The sequence below is a fragment of the Colias eurytheme genome, chromosome 21, assembly GCF_061535395.1.
Source record: "Colias eurytheme isolate Ceu_HAF_F1 chromosome 21, ilColEury1 Martin Lab GWU primary, whole genome shotgun sequence".
NCBI classification, from domain to species: domain Eukaryota; kingdom Metazoa; phylum Arthropoda; class Insecta; order Lepidoptera; family Pieridae; genus Colias; species Colias eurytheme.
This window is the reverse complement of record NC_143000.1, coordinates 4945201-4963895: the sequence shown is the minus strand read 5'-3', so window position 1 is coordinate 4963895 and position 18695 is coordinate 4945201. Positions and strand designations below refer to the sequence as shown.

The window sequence follows — 18695 nt, the reverse complement described above, 5'->3', positions numbered from 1 at the left end:
ATTTCGCATTTAAGTAAGTACTACTGTACAAGCTATTTAAATTAAAACTGATCACAGGTACTAAAATTCAATCGAGAAAACATAGTACGAGTCGTCGGGCAAGTAAAGGTTGCCATCACAAAAAAATATCTCATAAATTATATAATTTATACGTCGAGAAGACGGGTTAACGCGTATAGCATGTTATAACCGTGTGCCTGCTTTACCGAGAGCCGCTTCCTCACTATTAAACAGTCTGGATAGTAAAACGTCGGTGTAAACTAAGCTGAATGACCCCATTTTAAATGCTTAATAGCTTTCCTAAAGCACAATACAGAAATCCTTTATGTTAAACTTACAGGATTTTACCTTTTACGACTGGTTGTATTGAAATTTTGCTATGCGACGTTTTACTGTATTAAGTATCGTTTTTATCTCCAACAACATCAATATAGTAGTAGTGTTGTCGACGTTTGTATTAACTGCTTTATAATTTATTATGAATAGTCATCTTTATTTTAAATACCTCTTTAATGTACTTGACTCTATTATGGTGGTTATAAAAGTTTCGTTGAGAAATTTACTGCAAGGATGTACATAATAATAAAAAACATTTTATATCTATAAAAATACGGATACAATATGTAAATAGTAATTAGTAGCTTACTTTATTAGGCAAAAGTATCAATGATAGATTTAACATTTAATCAAAAAGTTTTAATTCAAATTTACTATCATCGAATCGAGGTCCCCTACAAATACGGTTAAAAAGAACCAAATCAGTATTCATCTGAAGTACTAAAATCTAACCTTATGAAAGTACATACATAATTAACTGAACGGTAAGTGTGGCCCGGAGCACTTGGAACAATACCATTAAATATTTATACAGCTAATAGACGCCCATTTATACTAATTACTTAAATAAATTTCCATCGAAAAGGAAAACCGCCGAGATATTATGTTACGCTTAACAAAGGTGAGGTTAAATTAAAGTCCCATTTTTTCATAGAGTATTTTCAATATGTATTTAATAATATAAGGTAAAATAACCGAAATCATTTAATTCCTTGCGAGATATTTTATTTGTACATTCATATACTAAATAATACGCAAGAATTTTCCAGACTTTTCCAAAATATAATTTACGAAAAATTCAGAATGTAGAGTCAGATTTAAGTTACGAAGTAATCGAAATTCAAAAATCAGAAATTAAAAGTCTTTAGTTATGTAGTTCTTGTCTTCAGTATTACGGTAAAGCAGGAATAAATAAAAAATCAAAGCTCGTAATACTTATTCTATAATTAATTATTACATACTCGTAAGTCGTGACCAAATCGTTACCAAGTTCAAAAAGCGTTCCCATATTCACTCTTTGTTATTTAAAAACGTGTCCAACATGGTATCATCAGCTTCTGGTATGGGCATCCACTCATGCCCCTGGTACAGGTATGATTTGCCCCCACGACCCTTATAGCCTATTGTCGCAGCTACGTCTTGAATATCTTTCTTCCTTGGCACGTCCTTATATCTCGCGAACGCGTACGCCGCATTACTCTAAAATTTTGTTTATTTGAGGAACTGATAATATTAATACCCATTATTCATCTTGTACATTACTTCGAGATTTATAGTTCATATTTGTAAAGAAATTTCTCGATATTTTATACAACTATGTTTATTATTTGTCTCGCCAGGCGTTGTCAATCGTAATTTGTACGTGTTACATTATTGAATATAACCCTTTCTGATTTTACTATGAGCATTGAAAATAATATTAATGTATTTTTACTTACATCACAAACCATGAAGCCAATATAGCGTCCATTATTAACTTGCTTAAGTCTAAGTTCATGTGGTTCAGCTACATCAGTCGGTTTAAAATCTATAAAATTACAAGCATTAAGTTACTCTGAATAGTATATACTAAATAGTAAATATACCAAAACAAATATATTATTTCAACCATATTCACATTCCTTATTACCCAATCCTTACATATTACACTTGTAATATCTTCCGAATTCAACAAAATAGATCTTGAAGTTTTTAAATACCTATCTGTTTTTGAAAACGCCGCGTGGACTGATGTGAAATAATTAATCTATTGTAAATGCTAACCTTTATACGGGGTGTAAGACAAATACTCTCCTCTGTCCCCTTGTTCCACCAGTAGATGCGTATAGTTGCTTCGTTCATGCATCAATAATAATGTAGCTGTCCAATTTATTGGTTGTAATACATGGCCCTCGAAAATGTACTTCAAATAAGCGATTTCCTGGAATAAAAATATGTTCACACTTTTTGCTTCTCTTTTCATAAATAATGTTATCAAAAAATTGTAACAAAATGTTTAGTTTTCAACATGTTTTCAATTACACACTTAGTTATATTACGAAGTCAATTACATTGAGTCACAGTATTTCATTTGAAAATTTTCCATGCAATCGCAAAATTAAAAAGTTGTACCAAATGCAAATGTGACCTCGTATTTCCAAAATTCCAAATTGCACGAAGTTAGTCACAATTTATAAAGTTAAGTCTAAATGATCATGTCCACCATATATACCTAATATCTACAAAATATAATATAGTAAAAATACCTTTGGTGTCGGTAAACAAAACTTGAAATGAAGCGTAGGTTGCGTAGGACCCCAGTAATAGAAAGACATCCACCAATCATTCAATATTGAGTGTGGATTGAATCTTGCATATTTACCAAACTCTTCACAAGTAGTTCTATTATCCTCATGCAGTACAGGCCCTATTGCTAATGTAAATGACGATATATCCAAGCACAAAATTAATAACACTGCAGAATAATATGGTAGTAACATACTATCAATCAAAAGAAAACACCTAGAGGTATATTTGAAACAATATAATCTCTAAAATTATAATCTCTAGACGAAAATAAAATACGAATACACACACGTAATTTTCTTTCTGTATGAAAACTGCTACAAATCAAATATAATTACTGAAAATATGACTGCCTTATTCACTTTCAACGAAATGTCTTCCAAGGTTTTATAATTGTACATTCGGATGTTTAAGTGTTTGTTGTTTCGCTTGTTTTGCTTAACAACAGGAAATTTACTTCATTAAGAAGTTCATAACATACAAGAAGAACGCTTATTAACAAATAGAAGATATTCGTTATAGTGGCTAACGTTAAATGTACCTACTAGATTACAGCATTAAAACCTAGTTATTAAAGAATCTGGATCAAAGCGCTGCATTTCAACCCTAATCATTTTGTCTTGGTTTTCTTCTTGTGCCTTTCTATCTCTCAATGATTTCTTAATGACTTCAGCGGCTACATCTCTGAAAACAGGTTTTCCTGAGCCCCTATATTTAAGAATTGCAGCCGCATCCATTCTATCTTCTGCTGTCTCAGGTTCTTCTCCCAAAATAGACATTAAAACTGTGTATAGTTCTTCACAATACATCATTGCCAAATATGAATCTACGATTTTCAATCGCAGTTTCACAGTGGGCATAGTTGCGTTGGACTCTAGAAAAGGTAAATGCGTAATTTAATCCAAAATTAAAATGTCTAGTGTTAAACGTTAAGAATAATCAAAATATAAATTAAAGAGATTGCTATAATTTTGGATTTTTAAATAAATATTTAACTTCAAAACTAGGCAATTTTACTCTTGTGACGATCACGTTAATCTCGTGTTTTTATAAACCCTCAGGTAAAATAAAATATTCCATATAAACTAGGATTTGTAAATTGTATATATTGCATCATGAATTAAATTCAAATAACTTGAATTTACCTTTTACTGAATCAGGGATTTCGTTTCTGGGAATACCATAAAAAAGTCCTTTTCTATCTCTAGCTATTAGAAGCATTTCCATGTCACTTGTCATTAAAAGTTTTGGTTGATTCCATCCAATATTACGAACATGTGAACTATAATTCGCTTTATATTGCTGCACTAACTAAAATTTGTATTAAATTTTTCATTTCAAGATAATGTAATTAATTTAAAATCGTAATTGAAAAAATTAATGATTATATATTAATGTTAAAGAACCTTGTTTCAAAAGTTACTTATACTTTTTTTTAAATAGTAGCAATAGTTCAAATGACTAAATAAAGTAATTTATGTACCTTCTTAGTAGGGTAAGTAAAGGTGTGTACAATCGCAGCACTCGGGCCTGATACAGACCACATATAGAATGGGATCCAATTAATATTAACAATGTCGTCAGGATGAAAAGACGCCTTCACTCCAAATTCTTCACAAGTTGTCCAATTCGTTAGTACCGGGATCATTGATTTTAAGAAGAAACTATTATCTTCGAATTGTTCTACGTTGTATGATTTTGGTGCATCAGAATCTTGCGTATTCAATCGCCTATTATCCGGATGCATAGGATGTTGTAGACGATTAGGCCAAGCTTTAGCCAAATTTCGTTCTAATATTGCTTCAAAATCAAAGTACATTCTACTGGTATTATGGCTTCTATAATTAATATTTTCTTGCTCTTCTAGATGCGCAGCATTGACATTTTGTTGATATACATTTTTATAAAACACTTCATCACGTGGACTGAGAAATCCAATAGGTTTATCTCTTTCCTGGCCTTCTGTTTTAGTGTAAATAGCTCTCTTTCTTCTTAGTTTTGTTGTTTTATTTATATCATTCATTTCATTCGTATCTACACTATTAACTTTAGAGATCACCATATTATTTGGTTTAAGGCTGCGACTAGGTGGAAAAAAATTGTAATATTTAACATTTTTTAATTTATTTGCACCAATATTCAACGAAGGATTCATCTTAGAACAATTCACATTTCGTGCTTTCTCAAATAAAAAATTTGCATCTCTTCTTGTGGCCTCAATGGTAATGAACAGAAAAAATGTTAAAGCAAACATTTTCCTGATTACCGATACTGATTGGTTACTCTTCCTATTTAAACTGAAGTTCAAAGAAAAGCAGGGGCTATAAACTTTCATAACGATTTTTTTTCTTATAAACTAAAAGAGAGAACTCTTTCAGATATGAAGTTTTGATATATTTACTAAAAAAAAACAATTATTTCTAAAATATACGACCTTGATGTTTCAAATATTATACTTACGCGTAGTTTTCCAATTAATTATTATTTAACCATTATATTACATGACTTGAATGATGAGTCCGTCTTTTCAGAGCATACCTATAAGATTTTTGTAAACCTTCATATCTTGACATTATTAAATTTTTATTTTCAAGTTTATTGTATCAGCATAGTTTTCTACATCTGCCTTACACATTGTTATGTCAACAATTTCCACATTGATGTTATGGACACTGCTTGAATCGTAAGTTGAAAACAGTTATATGTTTGTGCATTTGTATTCTTGTTACATGGCCAATGGTAAAGATATTTTAGAGCATTATGATTTCACATATAATTGTTTATAATAATTATGTATAGTTCATCTAGTAAGTCTAATTTGTTAAAAAAGAGTAGGTATATTTATTCATGCATTTTACGAAAACATTGAATTTTTTTTTTTATTTTGAAATTAATAAAATCCTTATTTATTGCGTGTATTTTGTCGTTTCGACTTTGTTTATGTGTTCGTACCGATGTTTTTCTACAACGTCGGTAATATTACCTTATTACAATCTGTATCGTCGCTAAATCAATAAATAATATTAAAATAACAATTTTTTATTTATAATTTGCTAATCTTCACCATCTTCATCATAAAGTTCTTCCGGGTCTCTTTCAATATCGTCGTCGTCAAATATTGAGAGGTCCGGTGTCATCTGCTCCTCCAGCAAGTAGGATCGGTTGAAGTCACCTTTAAATCCGAGCCTTTGGGCTTCTTCGTGAATCTGTAAGAACAAGGTTTTAATAATCCAATCAAATTCAGCACAGCGTTATGCCTAATTGTGCGTTTGTCTTTATAATAAAGAAGCTATAGTGAAATCGCGAAAGGTAAATATTTTTAGATCTAACTACTTACATTTTTTTCAGTAGGCATTTTGTCGACAGGTGCCAAAGCATAACAGAACCTAAATTTGCAATTCAGTATTCCTAAATACCCTGGATAAACGAGTTTCAGCCCAAATTCAGCGAGAGGTATATCTTTATCTGAAATTTGTTTTATGTAAAATTATTTTGTGGTTGGTAGTATTTTTATTTAGAGCTAAACTTGGAGGTTAAAACACAATAAACTATTTGCATGTTAGTACATATTACATAAGGTACAGCGTATATTCTATCTCCAATGTTTGGTTTCATACTAAATTTAGTTACTTAAAGACGTGTCAAGTAACGTTTACAGTTTATACTTTACTCGAGACAAATGTTTATCACGACAATGACGAACATTGTTTAGGATTTTCGCATTTTACCACATTTTTGCATTACACTGTTCGCCGGCTAGCAATACAAATGTTAAAGAATACTTCTTATGCAGCAATGTAAACAGCTATCCACTTTGAATTCCCCATTTCTTATTATGGTTTAATATGAATGACGACAAAGGGTTTAGACAATTGACAATTGTTTATTTTCTAGGTACATTTACGATTTTTGCTACTAACAAACAGTTTGAGCAAAAAAGTGAAAGAACTCGTATAGACCGTAGGTACCTACATACTCCGAGTTAAATTCGTTTTATTCACAATTTAAAGTATAAATTTGATTTCGATTGAAATTTTACGCTTATATCGACCATATTATTGTATTATATCGTTTCTTTCTAATAGAATTATTAGTTTAATAGTAAATTGGTTATCCATATTATCAAACAAGTATAGGAAGACCTTCTCTAAAATTCCAATAGGTAATAGTTATCTATAATGTACAGTAGTTTCCTGCCTATAATACATACAAAATTTTCATTCAAAACAATTCGTATTTCAATTGAAACAAACCAAAGAATTTATGGAACCAAAATCATGAAACTTACAGTGGAATGCCAAGTTCGGTACAATCTTAAACTTTCCGGGTGTCTCCGTAAGGATAAATAAAGCGCTGAAATCTATTGACGTCTCCATAAAAAGTACTGAGTCGTTCCAATTTACAGAAGGGTATACGTCGTGTAGTTCGGTTCGAAAACGATCAATCAACTGCAATAAACACAGAATAGAAGGAAAATTTACTAAATAATATGTCAAAGTGTTATTAAAATATAGTACTAGCAAATTATTGATTTTTGAAAAACTTCATATTATTATTAATTTAGTACCGACATTATAGATGATATCTAATAATTATAAAGATACCGCGCCCTCTTCCAATTGCTCGCAAATCCCTACTAAAGTTAAAAGTTGGTATATTGTGCGGTAATTTTTGACGTTTGTCGTTCAAAAAGTTTGCAAGGAGCTAATTAATTTTTTACTTAGGTATATCGTTGACTATTTATTTCAATGACCATCTACAGGATTAAATAAAAATACCCAAAAAAATCATATACATACTACAGGATATGGAATGCTGAATCTCAATATGTACGACTCATCAGTTTCAAAATGCCAGAAATAAAATATCTTCCAGTCGATATCAATAACAGTTTCCGGATCAAAGGTTGTATTGGCCAGAAATTCTTCACAGCTTGTCCAGTTTTCTATACCTAAACTATTGTAGTTCATTGGCACTTCTTTTAATGTATTTTTTGAATTACTTATAACATTATTCACTATTACGGAGAGAAAAAGTATTTTAATTAATTGTTCCATAATTATAACCACACAATGTGGAGACACTGTGATGATTTAAACTCATTAATAACTTGTGTTGCTTCAATGTTGTTGTTCATTTATAAATATTTACTATTCATTATAACAATAACATAATACGTGACATAAGACGTTTACAATCAATAGCTTTACAAGTAGCTGTATTTATTACCTAGGTACAGTCAGAAGCATAAATATATTACCATTTGCAGATTAGCAATAATATCTGTCATAAGAACGGGTTCAATAATATCTGTCTGCCCGTATACAGCAAAAATATCTGACATTAGTAGGCAGCATAATAAAGTGGCATCAAAATTATGTGACGAAAATGTTACAGCAAATAATTGTGACAACCTCTCGAAGCATAAATATGTGACGTCACCTAGGAGGCAATAATATCTGACACAATTTTATATTTCTATATTGTAAAATAAAATTGATTCCTCACAAAAAGCATAAATATGTGACACTAGCTTTCCGCCCGCGGCTTCGCCTGCGTTTTCACAGAAATACCGCATAGTTCCCGATCCCGTGGGAATTTTGGGATAAAACCTATCCTAAGTGTTAACCCAAGTTACCCTTTATTTGTCTGCTAAATTTTATTGTAATCGGTTCAGTAGTATTTGCGTGAAAGAGTAACAAACACACACACACACATACACATCCTCACAAACTTTCGCATTAATAATACTAGATTAGTAGGATAGGAAGTAGGATTATAGTAGGACTAGTAGGATAAGATAGGATAGGATTTTAAAAAGGCAAAACGTTATTTATTGAATTAGTGTTATGTATTTTGCTGGGGTAAGAATATGAACAAAAGACACATTATATTTTGTAAATATTTTTTTTAATAAAATTACGATAATATGATAACTTGCCATAATTTTCGATACTCAATAAAATAATAGCAATATTATAGGCTAATTATTATAGGTAAATGAAAATGAATAACGGAGCAATCGTGTCAAACGCCGCTAACGTCAAATATAACAAAACATGTGACAAAACAATTTCTAAATAATACATGAAGGTTACACTGAACCTTCAAATAAAATAAATCTACCCAAGTGGGCATTCATATAAGTATATGAATACTTTAATTTTGTCATGATATGATATCCTTCTAATATTATAAATGCGAAAGTTCGTGAGTATCATGTAAGGATGTTTGTTACTCTTTCACACAAATAAAAGAGTAAATGGAATTTAGCACACACATAGAAGGTAACTTGGATTAACGCTTATGAGAGCTTTTATCCTGGAAATCCCACAGGAACGGAAACTATGCGGGTTTTTCTTTGAAAACGCGGGCGAAGCCGCGGGTGTTAAACTAGTAGGATATATGTAATATCTAGACATATATGTAGTATACAACGACGGCACATATTAATTAATATGGTAATAATGTTTTAAAACAATGTAGTTAAAATAAAATTTATTTATTTTGTACTAGCGGTCCGCCCCGGCTTCGCCCGTGGTACATATTTATGTTTTCTCTACATAAGAACAATCCTGGTACTTCAAGGAATATAATAAAAAAAGAATTATCGAAATCGGTCCACCCGTTCTCGAGTTATGCGCTTACCAACACATTTTGCGATTCATTTTTATATTATTGACTAGCGGTCCGCCCCGGCTTCGCCCGTGGTACATATTTACGTTTTCTCTACATAAAAACCATCCTCGTACTTCAAGGAATATAATAAAAAAAGAATTATCGAAATCGGTTCAGCCGTTCTCGAGTTATGCGCTTACCAACACATTTTGCGATTCATTTTTATATATATACTAGCGGTCCGCCCCGGCTTCGCCCGTGGTACATATTTACGTTTTCTCTACATAAAAACCATCCTCGTACTTCAAGGAATATAATAAAAAAAGAATTATCGAAATCGGTTCAGCCGTCCTCGAGTTATGCGCTTACCAACACATTTTGCGATTCATTTTTATATATATATATATAAGATATAAGAAGATTAATTCAATATTTAATTAAAAATAAAATTGTGTCAGATATTATTGCCACCTAGTCGGTGTCACATATTTATGCTTTGTGTGAGGAATCGATGCAAAATACAGAAATATGAAATTGTGTCAGATATTATTGCTTCCTAGTTGATGTCACATATTTATGCTTTTTGTGAGGAATCTATGCAAAATATAGAAATATGAAATTGTGTCAGATATTATTGCCACCTAGTTGATGTCACATATTTATGACTAGCGGTCCGCCCCGGCTTCACCCGTGGTACATATTTCGAAATAAAAGGTAGCCCTTGTTCTTTCTCAGGGTCTAAAGATTATTTGTGCCAAATTTCATCAAAATCGGTCCAGTAGTTTATGCGTGAAAACCATACATACATACATACATACAAACCTTTCCTCTATAATATTAGTATAGATTTGTATGAGGAATCGATGCAAAATACAGAAATATGAAATTGTGTCAGATATTATTGCTTCCTAGTTGACGTCACATATTTATGCCATGAGAGGTTGTCACAATTATTTGCTGTAACATTTTCGTCATATAATTTTGATGCCACTTTATTATGCTGCCTACTAATGTCAGATATTTTTGCTGTATACGGGCAGACAGATATTATTGAATTAGTTCTAGTGACAGATATTTTTGCACATCGCCCCCTAGGCATATATTATTGCTCGTGACTGTACTGGAATTTCTGTAATATTTGACAACAAAAACAAATTTGTGGTATCAAAATATACCAAAGTATCTTGATATTTTGGTTATACATATTACATATTTTTTTTGTAAAATCTGGCAATAGTATATAGAGCAACCTTTTAATCATTAAAAAATAAAACCACGTAATATTCCAAAACTTTATTCTGCAATCTGTTCATCATTATTCTTTTCATCAGTACACGCGGGGAAGCCATCACCAATATCGAGGCCAGCTACAGTTGCTGCTATCTCCGATCTGTATGGAATTGTATCCGGCCTGGCAGCGAGGGACGCTCCACCGACGTGACAATCCATGAGCAGCAGGAACTTGCCGCCGCGGAGTAACTTCAGGTGGAACTTGAGGAGCGGCACCGCTTGCCGTATTGGCACCAAATCTGTGTTTCAGGAGTTTGGTATTGTATTGAGTTAGACCGCGATCATATTGTAATAAAACGTTTCGTTTGAGATTTTATTATTAATGTGTATAAAGAACGAGTGTTTGTTAATCGAAAAATATAAAAAAAATGTGATTGCGTAGCATTGCTGAAATTTTAAAAAATAGGTACCTTACAGGTAAATTAGCTTGGAGAAATTTTTGCGTTTGTAGTAGTGTATGGTCAGCAAATAAAATAAAACAACATTTTATTTTTAGTTTTTATTTTATATATATATAAGGGATTTTAAATTAAACTATATGTGTTTCTCCTCTGAAAAAGATGAGACTTTATTTTAATATTTGCACATTTAACATACGTATAACTTTTACATTAACTAGACCGGGAGATATTGACACAAAATTTCGAGTCATTTGTAACAGGATGGCGGTTCTACAGGGGTCTTAGTACGCAATGACAAAAAGAAAAACGATGGTGTGAACGCTGGTACCGGCGGCTTAGTCACGTAGGCGTTAGTCTAACTCGTCGGAAAAATAGCGAAGTCAAACAATTTGTAACACAAAAATTTTAGAATTTACCGATAGCCCATAAAAAAGAAGTAGGCGGTAGTGTCATGCCATACTTTTCCGGTGTGACTTACAGCCCGCCATACCGACGCGAATGTGTTGATTTAAAAAAAAACAATTCAACCATTTGTACCAGGCTAACTTTTGCACAGGTAACCAACGTCGTGCAGCCATTTACGAAAATCGCCATGCCATACTTTTCGGACGATTCCAAATGGTCGCCATACCGCCGAAAATCTGCAAATTTTTTTTTTCGCCGAACCATTTGTACCACCCTAAATTTTTTTTTCAACAACTCCTGAATGATTATAAATAGAAGTGTGATAATGCCATACCTGTGGGAGGTGGCGAATGTGTATAAGATTTTTTTTTATTGTAAGATTTTATTCGTATTTTGAACGATTAGTAACAGTATGGCACTAATTTTTCCTGTAAGTTTGAGGTTCAACGAATATAAATACAAAATTTCAAAGATCTAGGTGGTGGAAATCTTCACTTATATAAATTAATACTAAATTAATTTTTTAAGTATGGCAGCACTTTTTCCCCCTACTAGAAGTATGGTAAATATAATAATGGTCACATTTTATCAAATACTCTCCAAAAATCCAAATGCAATACTGGTACAAAAAGTTTGGCGAAAAAAAAAATTTTTGCAGATTTTCGGCGGTATGGCGACCATTTGGAATCGTCCGAAAAGTATGGCATGGCGATTTTCGTAAATAGCTGCACGACGATGGTTACCTGTGCAAAAGTTAGCCTGGTACAAATGGTTGAATTGTTTTTTTTTTAATCAACACATTCGCGTCGGTATGGCGGGCTGTAAGTCACACCGGAAAAGTATGGCATGACACTACCGCCTACTTCTTTTTTATGGGCTATCGGTAAATTCTAAAATTTTTGTGTTACAAATCGTTTGACTTTCGCTATTTTTCCGACGAGTTCGACTAACGCCTACGCGACTAAGCCGCCGGTACCAGTGTTCACACCATCGTTTTGCACGCCTCATAAGCGAAGCGTTGAGGTGGGTACTACTGTCACTTCGCGCAAAACATCTGATTTTTCAAACTTAAAATGTCTTTATGTATCATACATTGCACTTGTAAGATAATACATACACACACATATTAAGAAAAAACACTATTTTTAACATTCATGATATTTTTGATGTCATTTTTGTTATTTAAACTAGTTAAAAAACAGTTTAAAAAAGTTCTGTCTTGGACGTCCGTGTGTCTGTATGTGCGGAGGATTTTCTTGTTAACACGATAGCGACCGAAATACTTTACTAATCGAGTCTTTTTTTTTCTCTTACGCTTGAGTATGCTCAGGAATAGAACCCTTTTATTTTTCAGGGTCTGATTCGATGTGGTTTAATTGTTATTAAATAAACAAAAATAATAATTAATAAATAATTATTAAAAAAAAAATTATGAGGCGTGCACTTTTGGATTTTCCAAACTATTTCTTTTTGTCATTGCGTACTAAGACCCCTGTAGAACCGCCATCCTGTTACAAATGACTCGAAATTTTGTGTCAATATCTCCCGGTCTATACGTAATAATTATAATTTTTGAATGAAATGTGTGCTTTATGTTCACGGTACCAAACGACTGCACGTGGCACCTGCGGACAGCGTAAACTGGTTTATTCTGGTTTTGTGCGTGTTTCCACTTTCCACTATCAAGTGACGATTTATTTATTTGTTTTGTTTCGTAATTATTATGGTCAAATATTAATTATGAAACAAATTATTATGGACACGATATTTTATTGTTTCACGGTAGTCGCCTTGTCGTTTGCTCAAGGACGTGAAATTGAATGATATATTTTTTTTTATAAAGTCAAAACCATTTTCTTTCAAATAAAAACTTGTTTTTATTGAAAACAAAAGTGTTGCTAGGAATAAGTATAAAATTAAATAGTAATGTTAGGATATCGAAACATTTTTGTATAGGCCAGAAGTCAGAACGATATAGTGGAAACGCGCTCTAAGATCTGAGTAATATACACACCACTACATATGCAAAAATTTCTCCAAGCTAATTTACCTGTACTTGCTTTGCATGAATTTTAATAATTCACATGTGTTATTTCCATCATTTAGCCTTTTTATTCTTACTTACTTAGAAAACTATTGAATTCGAAAATTAAAAACATTTTTTCATTTCCCGATACCTACATAGATGTTAAAATGTGTTTTATAAAATTTTATTTTGACTCTACCAGCAAATTCCTATCAACAAAAATAACATTGACTCGTACTAACTTCCTTCACGTATAACATTGGGAACCGCGACGAAGCTGCCAGCGGGCCCCTGGTCAGCAAAGAGCAGCAGCTCATGCTTAGCTGATCCCATGGTCACGCTCAAGGTAGCTGCTTCCCACGCCGGCTGCTGTTCTAGATATTCATTCATGTCGTTCCAGACTCGATTGACTATCTGTAATATTAGGTAAGGATTTTTATGTCTCACAATACTATTATAAATAGGTATGTATTGGGAACTATTCATTTTGTCTAGATTTCAGTTGGCAGAATAATCACAATTATGTTTTAAAAAATATGATTTATAATTTTTATTCCTAAATTTTACTTTTATTTCAATTTTGAAACCAATATTGTATGTGTTTATTTGTAGATAGCTAGGAAGTAGTTCTTAAGACCTGTCTATAGAAAATTATGGTACATAGATAATATTCTAAAACTAGTAATTTTAAACGTTTTTTACTTACTTCTACCGTAGCATTCCTAAACACCATATCCAAACATTTTGTATCCAATTTCAGATTCCACGTATAATATATTCTCCAGGGTTTACCTACAACTATATCTATATCAAAATACGGTTGTTTGGCTAATTTCAAACACATTTGATGATTTTTCTCAAAAAATTGTGGTTTCACACTTAATGCATTTATTACAAGAGCCTTTAAAAGGCAAGGCAATACTATGTGATGTAGGTTATGAAACCTCATTTTAAAACTCTTTAATCGGCCAGTTAGTGCTGCTTTATATAGGCAATTGATGGGAACATTTGATGTTTGATTTCAATGTTTTGGTTTAATCTTGGCTCCTGTAAACGTATCGTATAGTGGGGAAAACAATGCGACTGTGTCGCTGTAACTGTCGTGGTCGTTAAAATTTAATTTTAATCACTCTTACAAAATTCCCATACGACACTGTCTCGTAATTTTAAGTTTGATAAAAATGTCAGTATTTTTACTTTATCTACTCCTATAATATTGTAAAAATACAAGTTCGGCTCCCAAAAATTTTATAGATGAAGCCTTTTTTGTTTTAATGGTTGTTAAATTAAAAAAAAGTGCTGTTATTGTGCTTATTTTCTTAAGATACGTGTTAATGAGATAATTCCTTGAGACAATCATGGTCTGATCTTTCATGAGCGTTTATAAATCGTCATGGAACGAGTCATACAATCACGCATTAGGCAGTATCCAATAAAGGAAATTCCTGATCCTGATAATAATTAGAGCTCTGATAAACAAAATATTCTGACACAACGAAATTTCATGATGACGAGGGTGTGCCCCCTAAAAATGATAGTGATAACAAAGTAGGCGTTTCATCTCATTAACAAAGAGTTTGAAGCAGGTGCATACTACCTACACTGTACTCTAATTAAATATATCAAAACAATTTTTCATAAACACCATTTCCAACCGTAAAATAGCAGTCGCGTGATCAAAAAAAGCTGTTCATTTGTTTTTTATGTAGGCGTGTTCGGACCACCGATGCGTATCTTGGGAATAAGTAAAATCGGTGGGCGGAATATTATTACCAACGTTATATCAATGACATTGCTTGGTTAATGACCAGACCAGTGGCAGTATATTAAGCGGGGGACTAAGAAAAATAATGCATATATACATTAATGTGTGGCTTTTGTTTTTATTTATTTGTGTTGTTTCTTTTTTCAGAGGCAGAATGAGACAATGGAAATTAAGGTGTGTTTGAAACAAGTTTGAAACGATGCTGATGGAAATGTGTGACAGTTTAGGATGTATTGAAGTCATCACGGGCTCTAGAGGTATTTGTTAAATATGTATGCTATATTTCTACAACCATGCGTATCTTATATTGAAGGAAGCCTATTAATAATGTTTGTTTCCCCATACGCCTCCTAGGCTTTAGGTCATAATCCACCACGCTGAACATGCAAGTTGGGCGTTGATAGAGATACCTACTAGTTTTCTCACCACATTTTTCTTCGCTGAAAGGAGTAGTTGTATAGTTCTGATTTCATTATTTAGTATTCATAAAATTATAGTACATAGTACAGGTAATAATATATGGATTTTATGTTGGGCTTGAAATCGAGTTAAACAATAAAAACATCAAATAGTTACATAATATAATATTAGGTAGGTACATTTACCAGCTTTATTTTTCCCGTAAGTAAACGAGGTATAAAAAAAGTTTCAAGTATCTACGTATACAACAATATACAAGTTGTTGCAAACAAATGGCTACTTCCCTTAACCAGGTGATGATATCTAATCTTCGAATATTATAAAAATTCACACAAATCACACAGGCATTAGTCCGTTAATAAAATCCAATTTTCATTGGAAATGGAAAGTCATATTTATAGTAGTTATCGTACATATTATTTATGGAGGTTGATGCTAGAAGGCGGAACCTACAGTCAAGGGGCGGCTGCAATGATTTATAGGACGTGTGCAAAGCCTGTTCTCTCATGCTAAAACACGTATTGAATATACAATCTTAAAGATCAGTGGCTTGAAAATATAGAAAGAACGAATTTGAATTGACCGTTGATGGAACAAATCCTTTTGAAAGTCTTAAAATAAATGCAAGACACAAAAATTCAACCAAAATCTAAAAAAATACTGTGAAATGCAACCTTTTGTCTTTGTGAGAGTACGCTGCAGAGCATTAAAACAAAACATTAAGTTTAACAAGATAGGAAAAAATATCAAAGCGAATAATTTGTAATACCGACCTGTGAATAGAGTAATGAAGAATTATCAATATAGAGAATAAATCTACTTTTGTAGATACGTTAAGCTTTATTTCTTTACAATAGAATTTTCCCATCTGTTACATTTAAATAAACTCTACACACATAAGTCGTATATGTATGTTGTGATGTACTCCTAAGTATGTTGTTTCTTGTTTCCATTAATTAGCACAAGTGGTAATAAATAAGGGAGCCACGCTGTAACAGCCTTTACGTCACCTAGGAAGGATGCTCTGGTAAGGAGAACATTGGTATAATTACTCGTCTTATAAAATAGAGCGTCAAGTCGCTCAGCAATTACTTTACTCTCCTGTGAAAATATTGCTCTTCGAACTGGAATTTGTTAGGTGAATTTTTAATAAAAGATGTTATAAAGTAAGACCGCTCTTTGGTAGAGTGGTAAACGCGTCAGCGAAGAATCGAGTGTGCTAACGATTCCCGGTATTAGTGAAAAAAAATACTACGTGTCCGTAAAAAAAATCTAACAGTGAAATACAATATTATAATGTTTCTTCCCGTATAACAAGAAGACACAGGACTTCAGGTTTTTTTTTTAATCTGAATTACCTACATAACTACGTATTTTGATTCTGTCATAACCAAATTTCTGTAATTCCTCACCTGCTTTAAATTGTTAAGAAGTTCCTAACTTCATGTTCAAATAATTACTATTATAGGTAGTATATTTTCTATATTTTCTAAGAGCGTTGATTAATCTATACTAATAGATATTATAAAGCTGAAGAGTTTGTTTGTTTGTTTGTTTGAACGCGCTAATCTCGGGAACTACTGGTCCGATTTGAAAAATTCTTTCGCTGTTAGATAGCCCATTTATCGAGGAAGGTTACGACTAACAGGAGTAGAGCCATGGGGGTGAAACCGCGCGGAGCAGCTAGTTTGATTATAAAATAAAATATGTGTAGTTTTACAAAAATGTACATAATATTTAGTTTAAATTAACGGGATATTGTCTCTTGTTAAAATGAAAGAAGATATATATTTAATTATTATTGTGTTGATAACGAATATTTAATGATTAATATATCAATATTATTTTTATTTTTCTTTTGATGATGATGATGATGACAATAAATGTATACAAACATGAAAAATATCTGTACCATGACTATAATACGTTGCACTATTAAATTAATAGAATAAATTAAATTAATGTTATTTTAGATGTTTATGAAGCTACCTATTTATGTATTTATAGTAAGTTTATCGGCTAATAAAGGGTTAACCCATAGAACACAGAGATTATGAAACATTCTATTAGTCTGAGCCGTTTCGAAATTGGGTCAATAATTTCCGAAATCCTATACATACTTAAAATATAATCTATCTCTGTATACCTCAATTAATACGACACAATAAAAGACCAAGATTAACATATCTATATAATATACGTAAAATAAATTTTAATCAGGTTGTATTATAACGTTAGCCGTTAGGAACTATTTAAGATTTCACAAAGTTAAAATATATATAACCTTATAAACAATTCCTTATATTCACAAATTGTATACGTAACTATAGAGCTATAATTATGTATGTAAATATTTTATCATGTAGAAACTAGAAAGAGGTTTACTTAAAAGCATCTTAAAAGTAAACTTTCTATAAGACATAGTTACTTTTATTCAAAGGTAGAAGTAAGATTAAAATATTTTTATGTAGAGCAAAATACTCTATCAAACTAGAAACTTCAACATCTTCCATAAAATTAATAATAAAGGTAGTTAGTCATATTTGTCATCATATACAGGGTGTCCCACTGTTGGTATACTAAGCTCAATGGAGGTTATAGTTTTGCATACGCTGAGTACGTAAAAAATACTTATAAAATTCCAGACGCATTTTTTTTTCAAATAGATGAATTCTTAAAACTCTATGTGTACACCCATAACAAGCAACCCGCCCAACTTTGCCACCAGCACGTGAGCTATCGTTTAAGATTATGTTTTCATAGACAAAATGCTCACATTAGAGAAGCGGTATATGCCGGCTGCGCGAAGCTAGAGAAAAAAACATGGATTTTCAGGAAAAATTAAGCAAAAAATTTTTGACGTAATTTTGTTGTTTAAGTATTTTTTACGTGATCAGTGTATGCAAAACTACAAGTCTCTTCGCGCTTAGTATACCAATAGTGGGACACCCTGTATATTATGTAAGTTATAATAATACTGTCTTCGTATCATTATTTTTAAACGGGACGTTTATAAGTCGTTATATTTAATACTTAAATAATAATATCAATGTTTGGACACTTCTTTAAAGAAATGCAGAATGCATGTATAATTAGTAGATATTTTAATCAATAGGTTATTATAATGGTAGTCGTAGTGAATTTATTT

General features: G+C 31.9%; 2 protein-coding genes across 2 annotated transcripts; both read right to left on the bottom strand.

Moving 5' to 3' along the window:
- Positions 1–3179: 3179 nt before the first annotated feature.
- Positions 3180–4777, bottom strand: LOC149899094 (uncharacterized). Its single transcript, XM_090114283.1, has 3 exons — positions 4106–4777; positions 3768–3933; positions 3180–3496 (listed from the first exon to the last, which is right to left on the bottom strand). The coding sequence occupies exons 1-3, from the start codon at positions 4775–4777 to the stop codon at positions 3180–3182; spliced, it is 1155 nt and encodes a 384-aa protein (XP_089970409.1).
- A 5756-nt stretch (positions 4778–10533) lies between these two features.
- LOC149899093 (uncharacterized) lies at positions 10534–14311 on the bottom strand. The gene is made up of 3 exons (XM_090114615.1): positions 14065–14311; positions 13605–13772; positions 10534–10769 (listed from the first exon to the last, which is right to left on the bottom strand). The coding sequence occupies exons 1-3, from the start codon at positions 14309–14311 to the stop codon at positions 10534–10536; spliced, it is 651 nt and encodes a 216-aa protein (XP_089970741.1).
- Positions 14312–18695: the final 4384 nt, after the last annotated feature.

Excerpts from the sequence above, each read along its gene's own strand:
- LOC149899094 (XM_090114283.1), bottom strand. The coding sequence starts at position 4,777 with ATGAATCCTTCGTTGAATATTGGTGCAAATAAATTAAAAAATGTTAAA. Across the intron at positions 3,934-4,105 it reads TTACTTACCCTACTAAGAAG|TTAGTGCAGCAATATAAAGC; the intron begins GTACATAAATTA and ends TACAAATTTTAG. Across the intron at positions 3,497-3,767 it reads AATCCCTGATTCAGTAAAAG|AGTCCAACGCAACTATGCCC; the intron begins GTAAATTCAAGT and ends TACCTTTTCTAG.
- LOC149899093 (XM_090114615.1), bottom strand. The coding sequence starts at position 14,311 with ATGAGGTTTCATAACCTACATCACATAGTATTGCCTTGCCTTTTAAAG. Across the intron at positions 13,773-14,064 it reads GAATGCTACGGTAGAAGTAA|TCAATCGAGTCTGGAACGAC; the intron begins GTAAAAAACGTT and ends TATTACAGATAG. Across the intron at positions 10,770-13,604 it reads CAATGTTATACGTGAAGGAA|ATTTGGTGCCAATACGGCAA; the intron begins GTTAGTACGAGT and ends CCTGAAACACAG.